Raw genomic sequence first — 16,227 nt, forward strand, 5'->3', positions numbered from 1 at the left:
CTGGATAACGAAGTTTCCGTGTCATAGCTGCAGATTTTAACAACCGGCACCCAGAAAGACCTCCAATATCACATAACACTGTCAGGTGCCTAATTTCTGAATTCCGAGAAACTGGGACTGTAGCTGATAAGTCACGGAGTGGTCATCCAAAAAGTGCTACTGACGAAAAAAACATTGTTGAGGTTATCTCGTCAGTGCAGTTAAGACACGTAAACTTCATTCTCCAGACATCAAAATGACCTCAATTCTCTCCTCTTTTGTCAAAGCCATCTTCAGTTACCAGCAACAAAACAAGTGTTGCAACTTTTGAACCATAACTACTTCCAGATCCGTTTGCAGCAATAAACTTTTCAGCAAATTCTGATGTCTGACATGTTACACGATCCCCCTTTCCATTTGAAAAAAAAACGACTTGGATTCAATATGGGCAATTTCAAGATGGCACCCATGTCCGGTACATACCCTAAAAGATAGCCCACCTCACCCATACCTTACTGGAGTATAGAGTTTACCCATTTTCTGCACAGTTTTTGAGACAAAAGGGTATACTGCGACTTTTGAATCACCCTGTATATATCCATAGATTATGGGTCAGATGTACTAAGCCTTGAAAAGTGATAGTGGAGAGAAATAAGGTACCAATCAGCATCTAACTGCCATGTTACAGGCTATGCTTGAAAAATTACAGGAGCTGGTTGGTAGTTTATCACTCTCCACTTGATCACTTCTCATCTGCCCCAGAGATGGATAGCTATATAAACATACAGCAAACCAGACAAGACAAAATATAAACCACATCTGTTGCTTCCAGAATTGAGAGCATTTTGGAGAGGTGTACAGTACATGCTTTTTTGGGTTGATCTCTAATATTAGAAGACAGTATTAGTTGGTAATATTGACTGTATAATTGAAACTATTGTTTCTTTAGTTTAAGAGAATGATCTCAAGATACTCCCTTAAAAACCATGCAATCACAAACATAGTCTTGTCTAGATTAGAGAGAAAAGCTAAAAATAAAATAAAAAAAACACAACCACACAGTCTGCTACCATGGTGATACTGTGACATGTTGGTGATGACAGACATTTGTACAGAAGCTAATTTTGCATACATGGCATCTGGTTTGTTAAAGTTGAGCAATAGAGTAAATAGTTGTCTGCAGAAATTCACAATAGATGCTGGAACAGAATTGTCCACAATAAAATGCTGGAAGCTGTATTTTCTTGCAGTTCAATTCTATTTGCAGCCTTTACTGTATGTTTCCCCACAAAGAAACACCTGACAACAGGTCTCTGCTACATTCAGAAAAGTTCCAATCGCAGCTTAAATCATAGCCTACCATGGACGCAGTCAGTACGCAGTCTCAGATGGCACAAATTAACGTGATTACGTAGCACTAGTTAAATACAAGCATTATGCTTTAAAGAGTAATTAAATACAAATACAATTGCACTTTATTTGTTTTCAAACAAATGTACAGCAAAAATTGCAACACATTTGGATATATTAAGAATCACAGACGTGTGACAGCATTAGAGACCACTAAACGTATAATACAAGTTGATCCTATATGAAATGACATCCTGAACCAGTGGCAGAACTCCCGGAAGCAAAGGAAGTATCGGCCTCCAGGCGCCATCTGTAAGGGAGGCATATATAAATCCATGTATAACCACTGCCTGTACTCTGCTGATCAGTGCAGTGTTATAAATGGATTTGCAGTTTCAGGGCAGCCGCAATGGCTTGCTGGCGGCTGATGGTACAATACAGTTTTTACTTATTATTGAGACAGGCGCGCGTGGAGTCATGCTTGAAAGGGGTGACAGAGAGAAGCCAGCTGCAGCACAAAGAGGAGTAGCCAGAAGACACAGGAAAAAGGAAGCGTCTATGGGCAGCAGGGGGACTGGCTTGGGAGACAGCAGGGAATGAAGCTGGAGAGATCTAGGTGGGAAGTGTCAGGAATACTGGCATATTACTTTCTCCTTTGTCCCCTCAAGTGTGCTATTTCTCCAACAGGAGAGGGTACGCCACCATCTATTTCACCCCAGAGCGCCTGATATGAACTTACTCCCCTGTCCTGAACCATCCATAAACATACAGGAAGTGGGAGTGCTACAGCTCCTATCACCTTTGGGCCTCCTAGATGCTGCACAAGCAGTAGTTCAGCCACTGATGTAAGGTAGATTTCCCAACTTACATTTAAAGAAGGACAGATCAGTTAATAGGCTTTCTTCTTTAGACACATCAACAAAGTATTCTTCAAAGTTTGAATCTGCAGCTGGCTGGAAAGTTTTCAATGACTCTGTTGCTTTTTGAATTCTGTAATACAGTTATAAAACATATAACATATAAAAATTACCAACCAACTAGCTTACGCCTAGCCTAGAGCAGTGGTTCTCAAACGGTGTGCCTTGGCACCCTGAGGTGCCTCGGGACACTTGCAGGGGTGATCTGGGTTGGTGGTCCAGGGCCAATTCAAGTTATTATTGTAATAGGCAAAACCACTGCTAGTGGCTGCTAATCATAACATATGTGGACAAACAGAAGCAAATCGTGTCCCTCACCACATGACTGAACATAAGGATGACATATAAACCTAATCTACTTAATTGAAGATTTCTTTCTAAATTTCTCAGTCAGGAACGTTTGGCCTAGGGGTGCCATGAAAAAAATTCTGATACTCTAAGGAGCTGTCATTTAGAAAAGTTTGGAAACCACTGGCCTAGGGTGAAGGTGCAAAAAACAAAAAATTCCCATGACAAATGCATTGACGCCAATATGCTGATAAATATGTATTGCAAAATGCAATTAACTCTGCATCAGTAGCACATAGATACACTTGTACACACAACTGGGTCATAAGCTTTTACCAATTGTTTTGATCATGAAAAATCGCTTTGGTTATTTGGTGTCATTTACACTTTAAAAAAATAAAAATAAGTCTATAGTACAGAATATTCCTTATTGCATACCTAATAGTAGAAAATATGTATTTTTAAATAAACCCACACAATCATATAATATATGCACAATCAATGAAGAGAGCGCCTGCATGTGTTCATATCCTTAATAGCAGTACAAATCTGTAGGCGTTACACCACACATACATGAGTGCATTCAGCTCAGCAGCAGCCCCTAAACCCCTTTTACAAAAGCTCTAAGTTATGTTTTATATTTTGGTGCATGGGTAAGTGGATGGAAGCATTAATGTTTTTAAAAAGAATAAACAAATTATTGCTTAGAGAGTAAGATACGGTGGAAATGATTATGTAAAACTGTCTGGAGAAGGTGCATTTATACCGTTAGAGCTGGAAGAAAGGAGCAAACCATGAAGAGAAGAAAAAAAAAAAAAGAAAAAAAAAAAAAAAAAAAAAAAAAAAAGGGACAAAACCATTTTTATATTTTCAAACAAAAAAGGTACAAAAACTGCTTGTACTACCTGTTGTGATAAGGTTAATCGGTACTGTAGAGGCCGAGCTTCTATTGACACTGTTACATCTCCAGCAGCCACGACCAAACCCCCTTCCGCTGGGGCTGTAATCAAGTTATACACATGTGCAGAACTGATTTGCACTGACGAAATGGGAGGTAGCAGTTTGTCATCATGCACTGTGTGCGTATTGTTAGGACGGAAAATAGGCCATGAAGTTCCCAGAACAGACAATTGCATAGCTATTTGCTGAGGTCACCCTTCACATTCTATTCCTATTGATATGGCCAATGAGCACCTTGTAGGATGTGCGTGGATATTTTTATGTAACGCTTATCTGAGGGAGAAATTTACCTCTTCTCAGTAGGTTTTATCTGCAACTTTAAAGCACCAATAATATGAAGTGTAAAGTGTGGCATGTGACTCCTTATTGCCAGTTTAAATTTCCAGTAGAAAGCCCATGTACCATTGCAATGTACCAATCCCCATATGACCAGGTTTGGGGAATCAGGAATATTAGACGTGTTTAAAAATCAGGGATTTCTAAAGTGAAGGACTGCTAAACATCAATGGCCAGCAGTCGGTGGATCCAATAATAAAGTTTGGACAAGTCCAGCAAACAGGAGTTAGATGTATGGGGGGGGGGGGGGGGCTTTACTCTTGCCTTCACAGTACCCAATACAGAAATAATTTGCTGCTTATATAGTGGGAGGGTTAAAGAAACAATAATAATGAAAAATAATAATAAAAAAATAATAGGATTTTGGTACCTACCGGTAAATCCTTTTCTCGCAGTCCATAGAGGATGCTGGGATCCACATTAGTACCATGTGGTATAGACAGGTCCACCAAGAGCCATTGGCACTTTAAGAGTTTGAGAGTGTGGGCTGGCTCCTCCCTCTATGCCCCTCCTACCAGACTCAGTTTAGAAACTGTGCCCGAGGAGACAACATACTTCGAGAGAAGGATTATACACAGATAGTGGTGAGAATCATACCAGCTCACACATACAAGGCACGTCAAGCCAACTAGCTTGAACTACTCAGCAACAGCTGAAACAGTACTTACCAAGTAACAATGCAGTTTTCAACTAAAACGAAGTTGTACTGAACCAAATAACATTTGTAGAAAAACGAAGAGCTCGGCGGGCGTCCAGCATCCTCTACGGACTACGAGAAAAGGATTTACCGGTAGGTACCAAAATCCTATTTTCTCTTATGTCCTAGAGGATGCTGGGGTCCACATTAGTACAATGGGGATGTACCAAAGCTCCCAGAACGGGAGGGAGAGCACGGAAGCTCCTGCAGAACTGATTGACTGAACTTCAGATTATCAGAGGCCAAAGTATCGAACTTGTAAAACTTTGCAAACGTGTTCGACCCAGCCCAAGTTGCAGCTCGGCAAAGTTGCACTGCCGAGACACCCCGGGAAGCCGCCCAGGAAGACCCCACCTTACGAGTAGAGGGGGCCTTAATAGATTTTTGACACGGCAATCCTGCCGTAGAATAAGCGTGCTGGATAGTGAACCTGATCCAGCGAGAGATCGTCTGCTTAAAAGCAGGACACCCAATTTTCTTGGGATCATACAGGACAAACAGAGTCCGATTTTCTGTGACGAGAAGTTCTCTTCACATATATCTTTAGAGCCCTTACGACATCCAAGGACTTTGAAGTAATTGAGGAGTCAGTAGCCACTGGCACCACAATAGGTTGGTTGATATGAAATGCCATACACGTAATGAGACATTAATGCAATAAAAACATGATATTTAATAAACCACAACATGTCCACATATTCACATGTAAAACCATACACACATAAAATACATATAAAGTGCAATGTGCGTGTTTATAGGGTGGCTGGACCACGGTGATCGATCAGTGGTGAGTTTCTCAAGAAAATATTATCTCACCAAAGCAGGTATTTGCGGTGGGCTAGCTTTAAGAAAGCAGCAGAAGTAGTCCTAGGCTGAATAGCCCAGCAACAACGCAATGAGTATAATCAGCATAAGGTCCACCAGCTCCCAGAACTCGCCTTTTCTCTCCTCCACACAGAAGCAACGTGTTTCGGTTATTGCATAACCTTTTTCAAGCTGAATGAGGAGTGTGCATACATTTCCCCTTATATACCCTTCTAATAAGACATAATTGCCCCCATCAGGTCAATCGCATAGCGCCGCCGTGACTTCCTGGTTCGTCAACCGGAAGTCACGTGTTTGCGTTCCACCTGATACTTCCGGTCTGGCGGACTTCCTCTGTGCGTTACGCCCGCCCGGACCACTATTAGGCGGTGATGAAGATCAGTTCTTTCTGTCACCGCCAGGTCCTCCATTCATCATGTCAAAAGTATTCATGTATACATCCCTCCTTTCAACAATAGGGAGTACAGTTCACATCTTCCGCTCTGTACAATTTATGAAGCGGGATCCGCCATCTTGATTAAGGGAACCACAGTTTTTTTTCCAATTTCCAATGTGCTACAGCCCACTTATTACCGAGCTTAGTGGTACTATGTATTCCCAGCCAGTCCGTCCCTATTTACCATAATGGGCTGCAGTTTAATGGAGTGGTTCCCATTCTTGAGCACATGAAAAATATAAAACATTCAAAGTGGTTAAATATAAATGGGTTATAAAAGATAAATAAATAAAAAATACTTTAAAAACCATTTTAACTCAAAATCTACATTGTGACCGTTGGGTTTTAAAGAATCTAAATTAAAAATCCATCGCATTTCCCATTGGGCTAAACAAGTCTCTATGTCCTTGTTCTTCCAATGCGGCTTAATTTGTTGCAGTCCCAAAAATCGAACAATATGCCCTTCACATTTATTATGTTGCACCTTAAAGTGCTCTGACAGAGGGTGCGTTTCTAGGCCCTTGCGTATATTATAAATGTGTTCCGCTGCCCTGGTCTTAAGTGGTCTAGAGGTCTTTCCTACGTAGACCAGGCCGCACCTACACTCTAATAGATAAATAATATTCCTTGAATGGCATGTAACAAAATCATTGATTTTGTATTTTTTCCCTTTTATTTCAAACTCTGTGGTTTTACGCTCTATATATTTCCTAGTAGTTGTGCGGCACATAGGACATAGACCACATCTACGGAAGCCTCCGTTACAGATCCTTCCTCCATTGTTCACATTCAAGCTACTTCTCAACACATGGTCCTTAATTGATTTAGCTTTTTTATATATGAACAATGGTTTTGGAGGCAGATGATTCCCTAATATTGGGTCATCTAATAAGATACGCCAATTGTTCCTGAAAATATTCTCTATCTTTTTATGACAGCCTCCATATTGTGTGATAAAAGCCCATTTACAGGGATTATCACTGGGATAATTTTTTTCCTTTTTTCTTCCAGTAATTCTTTCCTATCGATTTTTTTCACTGCCTCACTTAAACTGATTGATCGTAGCCTTTTTCCCTAAATCTGTCAGTTATTTCTTCCATTTGAATCTCTAACACCTGCGGGTCAGTAGTTTCTTTTTAAGCGCTTAAACTGACCCACAGGTATATTTTCCAACCACCTATGATGGTGCTCACTATTTATATGCAAGTGCGGGTTGGAATCTGTAGGCTTACGATGTATTTGGGTAAGAAAAGAGTCGGACTCAATGTACATACGAAGATCTAAAAAAGTCAGCTCACTTTTACTGTGTGTAAGAGTAAATAAAATATTAAAAGAATTGGAGTTAAGTGATTGCATAAAATTCTCCAAAGATTCATTGGTACCTCGCCAAATAAAAAACAGTCTATGAACCGCCACCAGCAAACCAGGCTCGTCCCCAGATCTCTCACATGGTCAACTGCCAATGTCTCCCAGTAGGCCATGTAGAGATTTGCATAACTGGGGGCGAATCTGGTGCCCATGGTGGTCCCTTTGACTTGTATGTAATACGACTCATTAAAATAAAAATAGTTATTCATTAAAATGAAGTCAATGGCTTCCAATATAAAAGCCCTAGTTTCATCCTGATAAGAGCTTCTATTCAGGAAATACTCAACCGCACTTTTACCTTTTGCCCAATCTATAATGGTGTACAAAGTACTCACGTCGGCACTAACTAAAGTGCATTCAGTGTCCCATTTCACAGACTCTAGCTTCCTCAGAACATCCCCTGTATCGTTCAAAAAAGCTGGGGTGTTCACTACTAGTGGTTGGAGGAATGAGTCCACCATGGCAGACAGATTGGAGGTGACACTGTTGGTTCCAGTGATTATGGGCCGCCCAGGGGAATTTTCGCAATCTTTGTGGATCTTAGGCAGTACATATATAGTAGGGGTGGTTGGTTCGTCTATCAAGATGAACTCTTTCTGTATCAGTGATCGCCCCTTTCTCTAAAGCACTTTTTAGTAATATCAAGCAGGGGGTCATTTTTAAGTTTCTTGTATGTACTGCTATCCCCTAATTGTCTATCTATTTCCTGGATATATTTGTCTTTCGACAAATGGGAGGTCAGCACACTGGAGTATTATTTGTTACAAGTGTTTAAAAATTTACAAAAAAGCTTCCTTTTCAAATGAAAATGAATCATTTTGTAAAGAATGGGATAAGATTTTAACTCACTGTAGTTTCTCTCTCATTGAATTAATTATTAAGAAGAGAAAAAAAATAAGATTTTAAACCTACCGGTAAATCTTTTTCTCCTAGTCCGTAGAGGATGCTGGGGACTCCGTAAGGACCATGGGGTATAGACGGGCTCCGCAGGAGACATGGGCACTATAAAGACTTTAGATGGGTGTGCACTGGCTCCTCCCTCTATGCCCCTCCTCCAGACCTCAGTTTGAGAAACTGTGCCCAGAGGAGACGGACAGTACGAGGAAAGGATTTTTGTTAATCTAAGGGCAAGATTCATACCAGCCCACACAATATAACCTGGAATATACGCAACCAGTTAACAGTATGAACATAACAGTATCAGCCAACGACTGATCTTAACTGTAACATAACCCTTATGTAAGCAACAACTATATACAAGTCATGCAGAAATATGTCCGCACTGGGACGGGCGCCCAGCATCCTCTACGGACTAGGAGAAAAAGATTTACTGGTAGGTTTAAAATCTTATTTTCTCTTACATCCTAGAGGATGCTGGGGACTCCGTAAGGACCATGGGGATTATACCAAAGCTCCAAACCGGGTGGGAGAGTGAGGTTGACTCTGCAGCACTGATTGAGCAAACATGAGGTCCTCATCAGCCAGGGTATCAAACTTGTAGAGTTTTGCAAAAGTGTTTGAACCCGACCAAGTAGCCGCTCGGCAAAGCTGTAAAGTCGAGACGCCACGGGCAGCCGCCCAAGAAGAGCCCACCTTCCTAGTGGAATGAGCCTTTACCGAATTTGGCAACGGCAATCCAGCCATAGAATGAGCCTGCTGAATCGTGTTACAGATCCAGCGAGCAATAGTCTGCTTAGAAGCAGGAGCGGCAACCTTGTTGGCTGCATACAGGACAAACTGTGCCTCTGTTTTCCTAATCCGAGCCGTCCTGGCTACGTAAATTTTTAAGGCCCTGACTACATCAAGGGACTTGGAATCCTCCAAGTCTCCCGTAGCCACAGGCACCACAATAGGTTGGTTCATATGAAACGATGACACCACCTTAGGCAAAAATTGAGGACGAGTCCTCAACTCGGCTCTATCCACATGGAAAATGAGATAGGGGCTCTTATGAGACAAAGCCGCCAATTCGGACACCCGCCTAGCAGATGCCAAGGCCAACAACATGACCACCTTCCAAGTGAGAAATTTTAATTCAACTGTTTGAAGAGGCTCAAACCAGTGAGATTTTAGGAACTGTAACACCACGTTAAGGTCCCATGGTGCCACTGGGGGCACAAAAGGAGGCTGGATGTGTAGCACTCCCTTTACAAAAGTCTGGACGTCTGGGAGAGAAGCCAATTCCTTCTGGAAGAATATAGATAGGGCCGAAATCTGTATCTTAATGGAGCCTAACGTTAGGCCCATATCCACTCCTGTCTGTAGAAAGTGGAGAAAACGGCCCAAGTGGAAATCTTCCGTAGGAGCATTCTTAGCTTCACATCAAGATACATACTTCCTCCAGATACGGTGATAATGTTTCGCAGTCACCTCCTTCCTAGCCTTTATCAGAGTAGGGATGACTTCCTCCGGAATACCTTTCCCAGCTAGGATTCGGTGTTCAACCGCCATGCCGTCAAACGTAACCGCGGTAAGTCTTGGAACACGCAGGGCCCCTGCTGCAACAGGACCTCCCTGAGAGGAAGAGGCCATGGATCTTCTGTGAGCATCTCCTGAAGATCTGAATACCAAGCCCTTCGAGGCCAATCTGGAACAATGAGTATTGCCTGCACTCTTTTTCGTCTTATGATTCTCAATATTTTTGAGATGAGAGGAAGAGGAGGAAACACAGACCGACTGAAACACCCATGGTGTCACCAGGGCGTCCACCGCTACTGCCTGAGGGTCCTTTGACCTGGAACAATACCTCCGAAGCTTCTTGTTGAGGCGTGACGCCATCATGTCTATTTGAGGAAGTCCCCAAAGACCTGTTATCTCTGCAAAAACTTCTTGATGAAGTCCCCACTCTCCTGGATGGAGATCGTGTCTGCTGAGGAAGTCTGCTTCCCAGTTGTCCACTCCCGGAATGAATACCGCTGACAGAGCGCTTACGTGATTTTCTGCTCAGCGCAAAATCCTGGTGGCTTCCGCCATTGCCACTCTGCTCCTTGTCCCGCCCTGGCAGTTTACATGAGCCACGGCTGTGACGTTGTCTGATTGAATCAGAACCGGTAGGTCGCGAAGAAAATTCTCCGTTTGACGTAGGCCGTTGTTTATGGCCCTTAATTCCAGTATGTTGATGTGTAGACAAGCCTCCTGGCTTGACCATAGTCCCTGAAAATTTCTTCCCTGTGTGACTGCTCCCCATCCTCAGAGGCTCGCGTCCGTGGTCACCAGAACCCAGTCTTGAATGCCGAACCTGCGACCCTCGAGAAGGTGAGCACTCTGCAACCACCACAGGAGAGACACCCTGGCCCTGGGGGACAGGGTTATTTTCTGATGTATTTAAAGATGGGACCCGGACTACTTGCCCAGAAGGTCCCACTGAAAAGTCCTCGCATGAAACCTGCCGAAGGGGATGGCCTCGTAGGTCGCCACCATTTTCCCCAGTACTCGAGTGCATTGATGGACTGACACTCTTTTTGGTTTTAGCAGGTCTCTGACCATGTTCTGGAGTTCCTGGGCTTTTTCCATTGGGAGAAAAACCCTCTTCTGTTCCGTGTCCAGAATCATGCCTAAGAAAGATAGTCGAGTCGTTGGAATCAACTGTGACTTTGGTAGATTTAGAATCCAGCCATGCTGCTGCAGCACTCTCAGGGAGAGTGACACGCTTTTCTGCAACTGTTCCTTTGATCTCGCTTTTATCAGGAGATCGTCCAAGTACGGGATAATTGTGACTCCTTGCCTGCGCAGGAGCACCATCATTTCTGCCATTACCTTGGTGAAAACCCTCGGGCCGTGGATAGCCCAAACGGCAACGTCTGAAACTGGTAAAGACAGTCCTGTACAGCGAATCTCAGGTATGCCTGATGAGGAGGATATATGGGGACGTGAAGGTATGCATCCTTTATGTCTAGTGACACCATAAAATCCCCCCCCTTCCAGGCTGGAGATAACTGCCCTGAGCAATTCCATTTTGAACTTGAACCTTTTTAAGTACAGGTTTAGGGTTTTTTTTTATTTTTATAATGGGTCTGACAGAGCCATCCGGTTTCAGGACCACAAACAGGGTTGAATAGTACCCTTTTCCCTGTTGTATTAGGGGAACCTTGATAATCACTTGCTGTTGACACAGCTTTTGAATTGCAGCTAAAACCATCTTCCTCTCTGGGGGAGAAGCTGGTAAAGCAGATTTGAAGAATCGGCGTGGAGGCACGTCTTTGAATTCCAGCTTGTAGCCTCGGGATACAATTTCCATCACCCAAGGATCCACGTCCGACTGAACCCAGACGTGGCTTAAGAGTCTAAGACGTGCCCCCACCGGCGCGGACTCCCTCAGTGGAGCCAAGCGTCATGCGGGGGATTTAGTAGAAGCCGGGGAGGACTTCTGCTCCTGGGAACTAGCCGTAGCAGGCATTCTTTTCCCTCTACCCTTACCTCTGACGAGGAAGGAAGAGCCCCGACCTCTTCTGGACTTATGCGACCGAAAGGACTGCATCTGATACTGTGGTGTTTTCTTTTGCTGTGGGGGAACATAAGGCAAAAAAGTAGATTTACCCGCGGTAGCTGTGGAAACCACGTCCGCGAGACCTTCCCCAAATAAAACCTCACCCTTGTAAGGCAAAACTTCCATATGCCTCTGAGTCGGCATCACCCGTCCATTGGCAGGTCCACAGTGCTCGCCTAGCAGAAATTGCCATGGCGTTGGCCCTCGAACCTAGTAGCCCAACGTCTCTCATATATAAGACTGCGTCTTTGATGTGGCCTAAGGTCAATAAAATGGTATCCCTATCAAGGGTATCAATATCAGCTGACAAGGTATCTGTCCAAGCTGCAAACCCAAGCCGATGCTATTGCCGGTCTGAGTAAAGCACCCGTATGTGTATAAATTGATTTTAAAGTCGTTTCCTGTCTGCAATAAGCAGGATCCTTGAGGGCTGCCGTGTCTGGAGACGGTAGCGCCACCTTCTTGGATAAGCGCGTTAAAGCCTTGTCCACCCTGGGCGAGGATTCCCACCGTACCCTGTCCTGTGCAGGGAAAGGGTATGCCATAAGAATTCTCTTGGGAATCTGCAGTTTCTTGTCTGGAGTTTCCCAAGCCTTTTCAAATAACGCGTTCAGCTCATGAGATGGGGGAAACGTTACCTCAGGTTTCTTTTCCTTAACATGTGTACCCTCGTGTCAGGGACAGAGGGGTCATCTGTGATATGCAAAACATCTTTTATTGCAATAATCATATAATGAATACTTTTGGCCACCCTTGGGTGTAACCTTGCATCATCGTAGTCGACACGAATCAGAATCCGTGTCGGTATCAGTGTCTGCTATTTGGGATAGGGAACGTTTGAGACCCTGAAGGGCCCTGTGAAACAGTCAAAGCCATTGATCGACTCCCTGTATTATCCCTGGACTGTGCTTTGTCCAATCTCTTATGTAATAAAGTCACATTTGCATTTAAAACATTCCACATGTCCAACCAATCAGGTGTCGGCGTTGCCGACGGAGACAACACAATCTGCTCCACCTCCTCCTTAGATGAGCCTTCCGCTTCAGACATGCCGACACACACGTACCGACACCCCCACACACACAGGGATATATTTATATGGAGACAGTTCCCCAATAAGGCCCTTTGGAGAGACGGAGAGAGAGTATGCCAGCACACACCCAGCGCCAACTGACACTGGAAACAAAATTCCCAGATAAAGTGTGTGTGTGTGTGTGTGTGTGTGTGTGTGTGTGTGTGTGTGTGTGTGTGTGTGTATATATATATATATATATACATACATATATATATATATATATATATACACACACATATATACACACACACATTATATATATATATATATACATATACACATTATATGATATATATATATATATATATATATATATATATATATATATATACACACACACACACACACACACACATACATACACTCACACACTGCGCCTTACATGTGCCCCCCCCCCTCTTTTTTGCCCTCTGTCAGTGTACAGCAGGGGAGAGTCCAGGGAGCCAGCTTTACTGCAGTGTGCTGTGTAGAAAATGGCGCTGGTTAGTGCTGTGGGATCAAGCTCCGCCCCCTCAGCGGCAGGCTTCGGTCCCGCTCAAATTTTCAATACTGGCGGGGGATTGAATAATCTACTGCCTCCGCAGCCTATATAACTATATTAGGCAGTCCTAGAGGTTTATTATTGCTGCCCAGGGCGACCCCCTGCGCCCTGCACCCATCAGTGCCTGCAGTGTGTGTTGTGTGTGGGCTGCGCGTTACCTCAGTGAAGATCTGAAGTCTTCTGCCGCCTTTGAAGTCTTCTTTCTTCTAATACTCACCCAGCTTCCATCTTCCGGCTCTGCGAGGACAACGGCGGCGCGGCTCTGGGACGAATGGCGAGGGTGAGACCTGCGTTCCAACCCTCTGGAGCTAATGGTGTCCAGTAGCCTAAGAAGCAGAGCCTATCATTTAAGTAGGTCTGCTTCTCTCTCCACTGTCCCTCGATGTAGGTAGCCTGTTGCCAGCAGTGCTCCCTGAAAATTAAAAACCTAACAAAATTCTTTTTCAGAGAAACTCAGCCGAGCTCCCCTGTAATGCACCCAGTCTCCTCTGGGAACACGATCTAACCGAGGTCTGGAGGAGGGGCATAGAGGGAGGAGCCAGTGCACACCCATCTAAAAGTTCTTTTCTCTAACGTCCTAGTGGATGCTGGGGACTCCAAAAGGACCATGGGGAATAGCGGTTCCACAGGAGACTGGGCACAAAAGTAAAAAGCTTTAGGACTACCTGGTGTGCACTGGCTCCTCCCCCTATGACCCTCCTCCAAGCCTCAGTTAGTTAGATTTTTGTGCCCGAACGAGACGGGTGCAGGCTAAGGGGCTCTCCTGAGCTGCTTAGTGTAAAAGTTTAAAGTAGGTTTTTTATTTTCAGTGAGACCTGCTGGCAACAGGCTCACTGCACCGAGGGACTAAGGGGAGAAGAAGCGAACTCACCTGCGTGCAGAGTGGATTGGGCTTCTTAGGCTACTGGACATTAGCTCCAGAGGGACGATCACAGGCCCAGCCATGGATGGGTCCCAGAGCCGCGCCGCCGTCCCCCTTACAGAGCCAGAAGACGGAAGAGGTCCGGAAAATCGGCGGCAGAAGACGTCCTGTCTTCAATAAGGTAGCGCACAGTACTGCAGCTGTGCGCCATTGCTCTCAGCACACTTCACACTCCGGTTGCTGAGGGTGCAGGGCACTGGGGGGGGGGGGGGGCGCCCTGAGACGCAATAAAAACACCTTTTTTGGCAAAAAATACATCACATATAGCTCCTGGGCTATATGGATGTATTTAACCCCTGCCAATTTTTACATAAAAAAGCGGGAGAAAGGCCGCCGAAAAAGGGGCGGAGCCTATCTCCTCAGCACACTGGCGCCATTTTTTCCTCACAGCTCCGTTGGAGGAAGGCTCCCTGACTCTCCCCTGCAGTCCTGCACTACAGAAACAGGGTAAAACAAGAGAGGGGGGGCACTAAATTGGCATATAAATATATACAGCAGCTATATTAGGGAAAAACACTTATATAAGGTTATCCTTGTGTATATATATATATATATATATATATATATATATATATATATATATATATATATATATATATATATATATATATATATATATATATATATATATAGCGCTCTGGTGTGTGCTGGCAAACTCTCCCTCTGTCTCCCCAAAGGGCTAGTGGGGTCCTGTCCTTCATCAGAGCATTCCCTGTGTGTGTGCTGTGTGTCGGTACGTTGTGTCGACATGTATGAGGAGGAAAATGGTGTGGAGGCGGAGCAATTGCCTGTGTTAGTGATGTCACCTCCTAGGGAGTCGACACCTGACTGGATGGTCTTATGGAAAGAATTACGTGATAGTGTCAGCACTTTACAAAGGACTGTTGACGACATGAGACAGCCGGCAAATCAGTTAATACCTGTACAGGCGTCTCAAACACCGTCAGGGGCTCTAAAGCGCCCGTTACCTCAGGTCGATACAGACACGGACACTGACTCCAGTGTCGACGGTGAGGAAACAAACGTATTTTCCAGTAGGGCCACACGTTACATGATCACAGCAATGAAGGAGGTTTTGAACATTTCTGATACTACAAGTACCACAAAAAAGGGTATTATGTGGGGTGTGAAAAAACTACCCGTAGTTTTTCCCGAATCAGATGAATTAAATGAGGTGTGTGATGAAGCGTGGGTTTCCCCCGATAAAAAACTGCTAATTTCTAAAAAGTTATTGGCATTATACCCTTTCCCGCCAGAGGTTAGGGCGCGTTGGTAAACACCCCCTAGCGTAGATAAGGCGCTCACACGCTTATCAAAACAAGTGGCGTTACCGTCCCCTGATACGGCCGCCCTCAAGGAACCAGCTGATAGGAAGCTGGAAAATATCCTTAAAAGTATATACACACATACTGGTATTATACTGCGACCAGCAATCGCCTCAGCCTGGATGTGCAGTGCTGGGGTGGCTTGGTCGGATTCCCTGACTGAAAATATTGATACCCTGGACAGGGACAATATATTATTGACTATAGAGCATTTAAAGGATGCATTTCTATATATGCGAGATGCACAGAGGGATATTTGCACTCTGGCATCAAGAGTAAGTGCGATGTCCATTTCTGCCAGAAGAGGATTATGGACGCGACAGTGATCAGGGGATGCGGATTCCAAACGGCATATGGAAGTATTGCCGTATAAAGGGGAGGAGTTATTTGGGGTCGGTCTATCGGACCTGGTGGCCACGGCAACGGCTGGAAAATCCACCTTTTTACCCCAAGTCACCTCGCAGCAGAAAAAGATACCGTCTTTTCAGGCTCAGTCCTTTCGTCCCAATAAGGGCAAGCGGGCAAAAGGCCACTCATATCTGCCCCGGGGCAGAGGAAGGGGAAAAAGACTGCAGCAGACAGCCTCTTCCCACGAACAGAAGCCCTCCCCCGCTTCTGCCAAGTCCTCAGCATGACGCTGGGGCCTTACAAGCGGACTCAGGCACGGTGGGGGCCCGTCTCAAGAATTTCAGCACGCAGTGGGCTCACTCGCAAGTGGACCC

General features: G+C 44.6%; 1 protein-coding gene across 5 annotated transcripts in view; it reads right to left on the minus strand.

Annotated features, from left to right (window-relative positions):
* TRIM36 (tripartite motif containing 36) overlaps window positions 1-16,227 on the minus strand; it is a 173,587-nt gene that overhangs the window by 11,125 nt on the left and 146,235 nt on the right. For all 5 annotated transcript variants that reach the window (XM_063964150.1, XM_063964147.1, XM_063964146.1 and 2 more), the window contains one exon: window positions 2,198-2,319. In XM_063964150.1, the coding sequence (XP_063820220.1) occupies window positions 2,198-2,319 (122 nt within the window). The remainder of the gene's footprint in view (window positions 1-2,197; window positions 2,320-16,227) is intronic.

Source organism: Pseudophryne corroboree, chromosome 1, assembly GCF_028390025.1.
Source record: "Pseudophryne corroboree isolate aPseCor3 chromosome 1, aPseCor3.hap2, whole genome shotgun sequence".
Classification (NCBI taxonomy): Eukaryota; Metazoa; Chordata; class Amphibia; order Anura; family Myobatrachidae; genus Pseudophryne; species Pseudophryne corroboree.